The 13,320-nt window shown below is 32.2% G+C and overlaps 2 protein-coding genes across 2 annotated transcripts; both read right to left on the reverse strand.

Moving 5' to 3' along the window:
* Positions 1–5,671: 5,671 nt before the first annotated feature.
* On the reverse strand, positions 5,672–7,053 carry LOC122295114 (germin-like protein subfamily 2 member 1). Its single transcript, XM_043104163.1, has 2 exons — positions 6,768–7,053; positions 5,672–6,422 (listed from the first exon to the last, which is right to left on the reverse strand). The coding sequence occupies exons 1-2, from the start codon at positions 6,874–6,876 to the stop codon at positions 5,878–5,880; spliced, it is 654 nt and encodes a 217-aa protein (XP_042960097.1). The 5' UTR covers positions 6,877–7,053; the 3' UTR covers positions 5,672–5,877.
* Positions 7,054–10,280: 3,227 nt separating this feature from the next.
* On the reverse strand, positions 10,281–12,716 carry LOC122294676. The gene is made up of 2 exons (XM_043103590.1): positions 12,603–12,716; positions 10,281–11,840 (listed from the first exon to the last, which is right to left on the reverse strand). Exon 2 carries the CDS (start codon positions 11,820–11,822, stop codon positions 10,344–10,346), a length of 1,479 nt encoding a protein of 492 aa, XP_042959524.1. The 5' UTR covers positions 11,823–11,840; positions 12,603–12,716; the 3' UTR covers positions 10,281–10,343.
* Between the last annotated feature and the right edge of the window lie 604 nt (positions 12,717–13,320).

Raw genomic sequence — 13,320 nt, forward strand, 5'->3', positions numbered from 1 at the left:
GACTAGAACATTAACATTGTTTAAATTGCTAAACTTGTTATATATGCTTGGAATTATATTTATACTTTTGCTTGAAAAACTAACGCATATTTTCAGAGGGAGTTTAAGTATTAATACAGGTTTCAAGTTCTATCAAGTATTTGTCATCATCAAAAAGGGGGAGATTGTTTAACCCAAGGTTTCAAGTTTCATGTGATTATAAATCTACACATGGATTTTGATGATAACAAATGAATTCAAATAATAAAGGAGTTTCAAGCTCAAGTTGTTCACACAATGGAATCAAGCACATAAAAAAACCAAGCATGAGCAAGAAGGAAACAAGTTCACATTAAAGTCATAGAATAATGTTGTAAATCTCTTAAAATTCGAAATTAGGATTAATGCTCAAAATTAATATTTTATCATAAAGCATTAAAATACATTTTCCACATGTGCATGAATATTTTTGAAAATTAAATTTGAAAATTTTGAAAGATGATTGATTGTCATCTTTTGCATGTGCATACCTTGATTAAAGGGTTGAACTTTGAAAATATTAAAGATGATTGATTGTCATCTTTCACATGTGCATGTTTTATTTGAATATTTTCAAAAGTGATTGATGCTTTTTTAGACTTATACAAAAGGTAGATGATTTTGTTTGAAAATTTTGAAAAGTAAAGTGTGCTCATTTTGTCATATGCAAAAAGTAAAAGATTAGGTTTGAATTTTTTGAAAAGGAAAGTGTGCTCATTTTGTCATATGCCAAAAGTAAAAGATTAGGTTTGATTTTTTTGAAAAAAAAAATGAATGATGTTGTCTTTGACAATTGAAAAAGAAGAATGACATGTGAATCTTTTTAAATTTGAATATGAAGTCTCATATGCCTATAAATAGATCATTTGAGAGCTTCACATTCACAACACCAAGAGCATACAATATTCATTCAAAGCTTTCATTCTCTCTTCTCTAAGCATTGAGCCTTAATCCTTGTTCATTTTGAGAGATATAGTTTGCGCTGTATTGTTCTTATTTCACTCATTGAGGAATGTTTTCTGATAACCTACCCACTATCAGCTCTTGTATCAGAAAAAAGGTGTGTATAACCCTTGTGTGTGTAGAAAGTATTCTACACGGGGAATAGTCGAATCACCACGTGTAAGGTGATTGCAAGTGTAGAGGGTGTTCTACACGGATCCTTTGTAGCGGTGTTGTTCAAAGGTGTAATAGGTTTCTATCTCTACCTGAAGGAGGTTGAATAGTGAATTTGGGAATCCTCAAGGGGTAGCTTGAGGCGAGGACGTAGGCAGTGGGGCCGAACCTCGTTAACATACTGAGTTTGCTTCTCTCTTACCCTTACTCTTTATATTTATTGTTATTTCATATTTTGTTTATATTTTATATTATATATTTGATTTATAATTGTTATTTTTTTAATACAAATCAATTCACCCCCTCTTGTGTTAGTCATCTGGGCAACAGACACGATAAACGATTTGGTTCGGGGAGAAAATGGGGGAGAGGGATTCAGATTCAAGACAGAGAAAGAGGCACATGAGAGAGGGAGCCACACAAGTAGACCGGATATCAAGTTAGACCGGGTTTGCCACATCATATTCGTGTGGTGTGTGATTTGCCAACCGGCTTAAGAATAGATTTTCTCTTAATGAAATCAATATTAGTGCTCTTACCAGGGAAGAGGCATGGCGGCATCTATTGAGAGAAGGGCAGGCGAAGGTGAGGAAAAGGAGATTATGGAAAACGAGCGTCGGGGTTCCTTTTCGGGTAAGAACCATAGGCTGGGCCGAGTGGGCTTGAAGACAATGGGCTTAAGCAAGATAGGAGCTGATTCGAGCCTGAAGTTGATTTCTCCTTCAACTGAGAAGGGGAACAAAACTCAATTGAAAATGACGTCTTGAATCGTATGGTTTTACTTGAGTATTCAAAGCATATATTTTTTTTGGTAATATAAGATTAAATTATTGACGGATATATTATTTTAAAGCAAATGTCTTGGATTACTTCCGCATACTGTATTCCAAATGGGGTTCCAACTTCCAATTGAGTCTATTACATTACCTTGGGTTTATATCTATTAAACAAAAACTGATGAGTTAACAGTTGGCAACACTATCAAAAAAATCTCTCATATGCTCAAAGGATACATAATAATTTAATAGAATATCTAATTTGGAGGAAAATTTAATTAATAAAATATATTCATGAATAAACTAGCCCTAAGAAAATAAAAATTGTGATATTAAAACTCTTGGTGAAAAGAAGTGGGTTTTTGTGAGTAAAAAAAAAAAAAAAAAAACAGCCAGGATATGTGTTTCGACCTCCTTAAATTTAAAAGGAAATATACTAAACTTCCTATAATTATTACTATGGACATCTTATATGATTGGTGACAAATCAATAATTAATAAAAATTATTTTTACTTATTTATATATGATGACAAGTTGAGCTTGTATTGCTATATCTCTAATATTATATATTTGATGAAAGAGAAAAGTTTTAGTTACAAAGATATCCTACAAAATAAATTTACAAATTGACGTGGGTACTCGTTTTCATCAGAAATAGTTATTTTGGTTGCAAAATATTGGTCACCAAAATTCATTTTTCTTGTAGTGACATTGATGTAATACATTAGATTATAAATATACTTTTATTGTAAAATAAATTTAATGTATTATATGAAACCATATTAATTTGTGAGATTATTTTTGTGAGATCTTTTTGTTACAATATGTGTGAAAGATTGTAAAAACGAATAGGACTACTTGGTTGTTTGAGCAAAAGTACTGAGAGAGCAATAATATTCAATAAGAAATACTATGTGTTCAAAGAAAATTATTAAAAATAATCGTAAATTGGTGTGACTTAATATGACTCTGTTTTATTTATTTTACAATAAAAAGAGTTACAATATGTCATGATTTCAAGTAAAATGGAGATTACATATCCTCATCCTGTGATTTCAATCTCAATTCCAATAGATGTAATCAAGAAAAATAGGAGATGATCCTACTATAAAATTACAAGCATTAGAGGTCTTAATGAACAACACAAAAGTCTCCTCGATCCTTGTCAAAACAAGGGTATCATACCAATATTGATCAATTACCCATTTTTTCTTTTTCTTTTTATTTTTTAATTAATCCAATTTACTTAAAATATATATAAATATATATATATATATATATGATGGTTGCTTTTAGCCTCTCACATAATTTTAAATTTTTAATGAGTATTTCTCAATAAATAAAAAAAGGCATCAATTTGAAATATTTAAAAATAAATAAATTTTCAGTCTTCGCTTAAAAGTTAAAAGTATTAAATATATAAAAAACATTTAAACAAAATTAAACCGTTAAAAATACGTTTCGAGCTACTCAGTCAACCGACCCCTATCTACGTCTAGAGAAGGAAAAATAAAACCTTATCCACATCAAGAGAAAAAAACCCTTCCTTTACTTAAAGCACATGAATTCAATTTGGAAAAAGACTTTTTTGTCTTTTAAGAAGACCATTTAGTAATGGAAAAAAATCTCCTTATCATTCTCTACATCATATATTAATTTTATATAAACACATTAATTTTTATATTTAAATAGAAGAATAAAAATGATAAATCACGTATTAGTATATGATATGCAAATGATAAATGATATTTCTCTAATTTAGTAAAGATATGATTCACAATAATATTATGTACGACACTTTAATATCATTTTCGTCCGACTATGTAAAATGATGTATTTTTATTATTTTTTGAATCATCCTTTATTTATTTAACGAAAAAATCAAACAATATGTGTAACTACAATTATTTTGAAGTTAAGATATCAGATAGAGGGGTCGGGATACCAACAACTGTCCCAAATTAACTTCCACCAATCTAAAAAATAAAAGAGTTTTGTTACATATAAGAAAAGTCTTGTATTAATTTACATATCAATACTGATTTTTTCGTATTTAAATTTTAAATTAACATTATTTTTAATAAAATCTAATTTTTAATCAATCACGTTATATTGATGTATATTGATGTATGTACATAATTATATTTGTAACTAAATTTTTTTAAAATTAAAATACAATTTCGAAAATGGACCCACATGTACGCTCCAAAGTTGCTTTGCTTTCCAGAGTAGCAAGTGTACTGCTGGGCTACGTTAGTTGTCAGGAAGTGAGGCAACAACATCTAGTGTGGTGTTGTGCTGTTGCTGTTGGGGTACTTTTGTCGTCTTTAATATGAAACCGAATCTTGTGAGTTCGAAGTTTCAACTCCCTCGAAACAAAGGATTGCAATGACTCGTCTTAGAGGAAAGTGGTAACATAAGGAGATGGTTGGAGTCGAGCCAGTCCAACAAAGGGCAGCACCTCAAGAGCATGGGGATTGGCATGGGCGCATGCGTTAATTGACGAGCAGCTCCGCTGCCTCTAGGGGAGCAAAAGCCTCTGAGTTGGAGAATACGGCGCATGTCATTATTAGAGGGTTGGAAGTAACCATTGTTTGAGATTAATGTATGATTAAGATGACACGTAAATCTCACATACTGATCCATTTTCTATACCGCCTATTCTAATTAAAAGATAACGAGTAAACGAGGTATATTCTTTAAATATGGTCATCTAAAGGGAAAGTGTTGTAAACCATTTTGTATTGTATGACCACATTTAACCGTCATAATTGACTAAGTCGTAGTCGTCAATTAAGACTTTTGTAACCCTATATATATGAGTATATTGACGTTATATCATATAATCAATAACAGAACCTCTCTTTGACTTCTCTCTAATTCTTTCTCTATCTTTGAATCTTTCTCTTTTCTCATTGATTCACAACGATAACAATAATGTCACAGCTAATTGACACATAAATAAGAAGGTTTAGTGTAACACCCACCAAAAACTGGCTTTAAACTGGCATAGATTAGGTAAATGTGTTATACATAACTTTGCGAGCGGAGCATGTGTAACTTGGATCGCGTCGGATGTTGGGAATCCTGCCTTAAATATTTTTTTAGTCGTGAATGTGTTTGTGTTTGTATATGTGACTTTCATCCAAATATTAGACCCATGCCAACGTGCTCCTTGTTTCCCGGGAGCAAGTATGGGAGGAATTGATAAGAAATTCTGGTTCCAAGGAAACGTTAAAGGACATGATTAAAAAAGTATAGTCACATGCTCGATCGATGTAATCAGAAGGAAGTAAAACCAGAAAAAAAGAATATGTTGGGTAACTTAAACTAATGTTTTGTATCTAGCTGCCAACTAATCTCCCTCACGGGGATCAATGTCTACTTGCTTGTTCGAACTTTTTCTCCTTGAAAGCTTTATTAATTAAATTGCTAATCAAATATGTATCAGGTCTCAAAAATACTTTTTTTACTTATATAACAGTGTTGACTTGTGAGTTGTTGATATATTAAAAATTATAAAATTTGAATTTAAAAAAATGTTGATAGAATGGATTTTATATGTAAATTTGTAAATAAATTTATAAGAGTAATGCTAGATACAGTCATAGAGTACGTATGCATCATGTAATTGTTTTAAAAAAGAATAAGGTCTATTATTAAAAAGAAACACAGAACACTCACCGAAATGAAAAAAGAAAAATGCAACAAATGTGTGCAGAAGCAAAGGATCGACTGATGGATCCATCAATTCAATTGATTGAACCATAAAATGAATGATTAATTATGCAAATTGAACTGTAACCCAGAGTTTAATATGTCTATCGATTCCAAAATCGAAGAAATTTAATACATCACCCACATTACATTAAGATAGAGAAGGAGAAATCCCAACAACTGCTTTTAATTAGTTACAACAATAAAATAGTCCCAGCACACGTACGATGTATATGGTTCAATATTCCTCTACTTCTTGGGAGCAAGCCTAGACTTAATTTTCTCAACCTCCTTCGTACCCACTTGGAATGCCTTAGTCAAGACATTGTCGGGCACCGCCGGTGTCGCAGCAAACAAGGTGGCAGCAATGGACTGTGTGCCTGGCAACTGGCTGTTAAACGCAGCAATCACAGCTGCAGGCACCTTACCATTGTTCTTCTGAAAATGTACCAACCCCTTCGGGAACACAAATATCTCACCCTTCTTGATGGACTTGGATATGAGCACATTTGCTGTGGTTATGAACCCCACGTCCAATTCACCATCGAGCACAAACACCATCTCAGTGGCACGCGGGTGGGTGTGAGGCGGGTTAAGGCCGCCGGGGGCATAGTCAATGCGGGAGAGCGAGACACCAAGGGTGTTAAGGCCTGGAATTTTTTGAACGTTGGCTGCAGTTACCAGAGAACCAAAAGTGTTGTTGGTGAGGCCTGGCTTGGCCAAGCCCTCAGAGAAGAAGTCTGCGGCAGATATGTTTGCCACGTCTTTGCAAGTGAACCCATTGACTTTCAGACCTGTTCATGATCACAAATCATATTCATGAATTCAAATTTTCTACCAATATTTGTAGGTTTGCCTTTTACTCTAACCTTCTCTGACTAATAATGTTTTACTCAGAAATCATAGTTGCCATGAATAAAAGAGCAAAAGAAACAAGAATAAGAATCTTGATGTACTGTATATCGATTAAAGCGCAAGAAGACCGGTATAAAAGGAAATAGGAAGACATCATGAGAGAGAGAGAGAGAGAGAGAGAGAGAGAGAGAGAGAGGAGGGGGGTGGGGTTTACTATCCTAGCATATATCGATAGCAGTACTTCAACTGGAAGAAAAAAAGTTAAAATATTAGGATAGGGATACCAGAAGCGAGATCGGCAACACAAACATCTTGAAGCAAGTCAGGATCTGCGGCAGCAGCGTTGAAGAATATAGCAAAAGTCGTAATAACCAGTGCGACAATGGCCACCATGATTGCCGAGATTATTGTAAATGGTAAAGACAAGAAAAGACAAGCAATCAAATGGGCGTAAAGGTGTGTCAAAAGATTGTAGATGGGAAGGAAAATGGGTTTTGAATAACTTTTTGAACGTGAGAATGAGATTGGTGGGTGGGGGGGTATTAATAATGCGCGTGAGTGAGAGAGAGATAGAGATGCTGTGAAGGCGTAATAAAGTCGAAAGAGAGATGCGGGGAATGCAAACCACGAAACATGCCTCCCTCCGTAGTCCGTAGACCAAAAGCAAAGTCATGGCAAGGCAAAAGGCCCAGATTATGCCTCTATTTTGGTCCATCTCGGGTCTCTGCCTTTTTTAGGCCTGGTTTTGATTGAGAGTTCTCACCTCATTTTATCTTTTATCTTATTTTATTTTATTATTATAATTTTTTTTAATTTTTTATATAAAATATAATAAATAATTTATTTTTTTTAAACATCAAAATAATAATAATAATTTATTTAATTTTTATCTTTTATCTAAATATATAATAAAAAATAAAATTAAAAATAATTTTTTTATATAAGAAAATAACAATCTGAATAATTTTATATTTTAAAAAAAAATGATAGTTACAATCTTAATTGTGTTAGCATTATACAATTATTTAAAATAAATAAATAAATACATGATCACATTAAAAAAAAATTAATTTTATAACAATAAATATCACTCTTTTTTAAATCAATTACAGAAATTGCACTCAACGAGTAGCATTACTCTTTTACGAATGATATTAGGAAGGAAAGTTAGAGAGTTTAAAGATGCATTTGGATGTTTAATTGAGATGAGTTAAGTTTTTTATTAATAATAATAAATTAAGATAATAAAGTGATTTTCGTGAGATTTATTTAAAATAAATTTAGATATATTTAAATTTTTTTATAAAAAATTAAAAAAATTATAAATCTTACATATAAAAAAATATTAAATTAAAAAATATTATAATTGAAAAAATTTTGAATTGACATGAATTTAATAATTTAAAAATTACATTTTTAAAAGTTAAGTTTAACTTAAAATTAAAGTTAACTGAGACTCCAACAACTCGAAGGGCTTAAGTTGAAAATGGTGGATCTTTACTAACCTGCTGCCACACTGTGTCTCTCCAATATGGACGCCAATTATATTTGCAGCAGAAAATCTTGTCTTGATTTTTTTGGGCGAATGAACTAAGTTCCTTGTAGCCAAATTCGTTGGACGGTTGGAGTTCTCTTGCCACTCAAACAACAATTCCGGGCGTTGTCCACTTGCAAACCACGGCATCAGGTCTTTTTGCTCAGCTCCTGTCTCCTTCCATCACCTTGATTCATTAGGATTCAAGTTCCTCTAATTTTAAGATCTCAATTACCTCACTGATCAGGAAGGACTGCAGGGATGGAAGAGGAGCTAGGGGTTGTGGTTGTTTCTAAGAATGAATTTACTCTGAAATGGAAGTTTCTATCAAACCAAACAGGCCGTTCTTTCTCAACGATTGGGTTGCTTGAAATTGGATACAACCAAAGATTTTCCAGCTATAAGAACTCGATCGATCGCCTCTCTCTCTCGTCCACTGCATTCATTCTTCCGCACGTCCAAGTGTAGAAATAAGACTCTAGAGGACCACATTGAAGGCAAACTGAAAATCATCTCAACTACCACCCCGAATTCGCTCAACTCGGCCATTTCCCCTAACCCTTTTTCTGCTCAATCTGTCCTCGCCGCACTGAAATTAGGACAAAATCATCTCAAACGAGATCTGGCTCTCTCAGTTCGACTATGACTCTAACCTCGATCTGCAGAGACAGCAGTCTAGGCCGCTGAAGAATTGACTTCCTGGAGCAAGAGGGATGGGGCCGGCCGACCGGGGGGAAACAAAATGTTAGGGACGACGGAGTCCACGATTCCCCGTTTCCAACTTTCCCGGGTAGCGGGTGCCAAGTAGAAGTTATTGACTTACTGTTACTAAAAGACCAAAAAACCAGAATATAGACAAATAATAACAACCTATACATACTAATCAAAACAAACCGTAAGGATGAAAATGTGATTGTCTCGTCGAACAAATTACCATTGCCATCTACGTTGAGTAGGGCTGTAAATGAACTAGTCTGTTCGATAGCTCGCTCGGTTAAACTCGAATCGAACTCGATTCGTGAAAAAAAAAGATCGTTCGTTAAAGCAGATGCTCGCTTGATTTGTAAATGACACATACTCGACAAAACTCGATTCGACTCGACTAAATCTCGTTTAAGCTCGCTTGTTTATGCTCGAATCGACTCGTTAGTTCGACTCGATTAAAACTCATTCATATATTGATAAATATATACATACACCTATGCATGTATATATGTGTTAGCTAATAATATAAGCATACCACTTTTATAATTAAATATATAATATATATTCTAATTACTTATGTCTATATAGTAAATATATTTCATAGGTATATTTTATAATTTGTATAATAATTAGTTAATAAAATTTAAAAATTTCATATGCTAGTATGTGGGAATCATATATGAAATAAATATATTCTATTATATTAAATGTATGTATTAATAATATATGTAGATATATAATATATTGTTATTTTGGATAAATATCAACTAGTTAGATATTAATTATTTATAAATTTTTTAAAATTTTATAATTTAATAGAAGTTCTACTTGTTAGTTCTATAAATTCAATATTAGTTCTTTTTTATATATTTATTTAATTTATTAATTATTAAATCTTATTAAAAAAAACAATTCAAACTCGAGCTCGAACTTGAACTTGGTTCGACTCGAACTCGTTTATGGGACGAGCTCGAGTTAAGATTTTAGCTTATCGAGTTGAGCTCGAACAAAGAATTAAAAAAAATCTCAAGCTTGAGTATTTTGAGTCGAGCCCAAAACTCGACTCGATTACAGCCTCGTCGTTGAGACTTTAATATGAGAAAAAAAAAAAGACACGTGCTAATTATTGGATCTTATGATTAAAAAAACAAGAAAAATTATTATCCGACAACTCGTTTTAATTTCTATACTAAATGATGAGTGATTTTATAAGATAAAGTTTAATTTTAATAAAATAATATGTTTATAATTTTAAATTTTAAAATAAGTTATAAAATCATAATAATATTAGTAATACTACATTCAATCCTAAGTGTACAAGCATTATGTATTCTATTTGAAAAAATGAGATCTTAATAAATTTATTTTCAACATGATATGTTGCAAGAGAAATGCTTGCCGATAATGGATCTCAAGTATTTCTCACGATAATTTTTTATAAATTTTATTTTTTTATTTTTTTAACTTAGTGATTAAAGAAATATTTTTTAATGATATTGTGAATTTTAAAAAAAAAATTATATTAAAGAATACCAAAAAAATGAAAAAAAAAAACAAATAAAAAAAACTTTTTTTGCCTTTCTCGATAGATCCTTGGGCTACATCCCTGCACTGTATACTGTCATAATTTAATAATGAATAATATTACTACGATTGTATAAGCGCTCCATGACCCAGAAATGCATCCAATATGAGCAGCAAAGCCACCCTTTTCACAATAATAGAACCAATGGTTTGGATTTCTTTTCTCCTCGCAAATCATACAATAATATTCTCCCGAATCATCTTCAACAGTATATGTGAGTTTGAGAAGATGCGTCTCATACCTAGCTTCAAGAGGAAGACTTGCACATTCAAAACCCAAGACGAAATCGCACTCAGTACATACAAATACAGGTTCGTAGAATGCACCATAACTGTGGCTTGAGCTATCACAAGCTTTGCATTTTTCCATCGAACTTATAGCGAGGAAGAGGGAATGCTGATGACCTTCATGTTTAAAGGTTTCCGGGAGTGAAATACATTGGATGTCCAAGTTGTAGTAACACTCATCACATCTGTAGCTAAAGCCCCTGTGAGGATGTTTACAAGCACTGCAATAGAACATGCAATCATCCCTTGAGTCGAGAGTGAGAGGGTGTCGATGAAGCAAGTGTTGCTTCTTTTTGGGTAGTTTAGCACATCTTTCATGAAGGAAGAACTTGCATTGCTCACATTTGTAAAAAGAGTCCAATATTAGCTGCCCACACCCTTCACAAAACTTATCGTCTTGATCTATTTCCTTATCACCAAAACATAAATTATGTTGATGACTGAAGTGTTTGAGCTCCCCAACTACTCCACTCTCTTCTAGGCTTATCTCCTCAAACTGTGCATCAAGAGTTACACTTATGTCTACAGCTCCATCCATAAGCCATTTATCATAAGTGCAGGGCAAGTGGGCAACATAATCACATTCTTGGCAATAATAAGCAGCATATTTTGTGTCCATCTTTTTGTAGCAGAGTTTACAAAATACATTGTATAGCTGCTCCTTAGCTTGATTCAGAGAATAAGTGCGAGTGAGGGAGTGATCATGTGCTACAGTCTTGATGGTTTGTGGAAAGTGAGCACATTTGGTGTGAATCAAGAGTTGACAAATGCTACATTGGCTAGCAATGTCCTTGCGTTCCTCACCACAGGCTTCGCAAGTAAACTGGATCTGCTTCAAGATGTGATGGAACACATGTTGATGATCTTTGTTGGCATTATTTCTCCAGTGGGAAGCACACTTGATGTCAAGATCAAAACAGCAACTATTGCAATGGTAATAGAAGCATTTCTTGCATGTTTCGAGGCAGGCATCACAGTATTTAAACATTATTGGTTTTTCAGATGGTTTTTGGAGAACAAGGGTGTGGTTTGGGTGCATAGGGTGTTGTATCTCCTGGGGCAATTCATAGCAAGATTTATGCAGGAAAAAATCACATACAGAGCATTTGTAGCAGATACCCAATACAGATTCCTCACATCCTGAACAAAGAAGTTCCTTCTCTCCTTCACCTTCCAATCTTTCAACAAAGACCAAGGGATGCCTGTGGCTGAAATGTTTGGTTTCCATCTCTCTCAAGATCTCTCTCTTTTTGCACATAAACACAACAAGAAGGTGATCAGCGTGCAGATCCGTGAAAAGAGCACTTCTTGATTGTTATTAAAATATTATAATAAAAATCTTAAATATATCTATCATCTGATGTTAATAAAAAATAATGAAAATACGATAATAAAAAACATGAAAGATTTTGCTAACAAATAATATTAGGAGCCAACATTTTTATCTTTTCATACACAAAAAGAAGAGAGGGTAAATTAAGATAAATCATTTGACATAATATGGAAGAAAGAGAGACAGAGTGAATTTTACTATGAACAATATTTTGAATAATATTAATTTTTTAATAAATATTTTTTTATTTTGGGAAATTTTTTTAATAAAGTTTATTCTATATATCTAATAATAATATTTTTATGATTAAAAAAATTATTCCGATTAGAAAACTAATCTGCCTGATTCACGAAACAGGTCGAATTACATGGCTTTGGTGTTTTTCAGAAAAGGAATTTGGTGTTTTTTCATTCCCAGAAAGCAATAAAGAGAGAAAGAGATGCAACATAGTTTCAAAACGATAAACTGTACACAGCTGAAGCTGATTTCACACACACTCACAGAGAGAGAGAGAGAGAGAGAGAGAGAGATGATCACCAAGAAGCAGCACATTAAGAAAGAAGAATAAGCAGGCAGTATTTGTAGTATTAGCAGTATTAGCATTGGACTTGATTCATGTCAAACAACGAAAATGAGATTTTAAGAAAACAAAGGATGAAAGGAACAATTGTATACCTCTGTGATGGAGATGACTAGAAGCAATTTCACAATGCTGGAATCTCGTTGTTCTATGATCAGAAATCTCTCTCTCTCAGTCTCTCAGTCTTTCTTCAGTGTTTGTTCAATGCATATATAGATTTGAAAGTCTTCCAAGTCAAAAAGTCTACTAGTCAACCGACCCTTCTCCACGTCTTTCTTTTCTTTTCTTTTTTCTCTTTTTTATTTTTTTTAAAAAATTGAAAATATTTATATCAAATTTTTAATGCTTTGGTGCAAAGAGATATAACAAAAAGCAAATTCATAGATTATTTTTTTTTAAAATAATTCATAGACTGATGTAGTTCCATGTGATAGATTATAACTACATTATAATAAAAATAATTATATAATCTGCCGTATTACTTTAATATATTGATTTATTTTTGTAAAATTATTTTGTCTCTAAGACATTTTTTTTGAAAATAACTTTAAATCAAATGATAATTTGCATGAGCTTAATGTAATTGGCAAAGGTTAATAATACATGTATAATCTTTTTTATAAGTTTTTATATAATTATGTTTTAAATTGAGATCATCTTTATAAAATGATGTTATTTTTATAAATTATTTTATAAAAAATTAAAAAAGTTCTTTATTTAAAACATAACTTTGTAAATTGTAAAAAGTTGTGAACATGGTTGTATTTATATCATTTTTCAATTGCCAAAATCGATTAGTTATATAATATATAG

This window comes from Carya illinoinensis, chromosome 14, assembly GCF_018687715.1.
Source record: "Carya illinoinensis cultivar Pawnee chromosome 14, C.illinoinensisPawnee_v1, whole genome shotgun sequence".
NCBI classification, from domain to species: domain Eukaryota; kingdom Viridiplantae; phylum Streptophyta; class Magnoliopsida; order Fagales; family Juglandaceae; genus Carya; species Carya illinoinensis.

Coding starts and splice junctions, on each gene's coding strand:
- LOC122294676 (XM_043103590.1), bottom strand. CDS start 11,822: ATGGAAACCAAACATTTCAGCCACAGGCATCCCTTGGTCTTTGTTGAA.
- LOC122295114 (XM_043104163.1), bottom strand. CDS start 6,876: ATGGTGGCCATTGTCGCACTGGTTATTACGACTTTTGCTATATTCTTC. Junction 6,423..6,767: donor TGTTGCCGATCTCGCTTCTG/GTATCCCTATCC, acceptor GATCATGAACAG/GTCTGAAAGTCAATGGGTTC.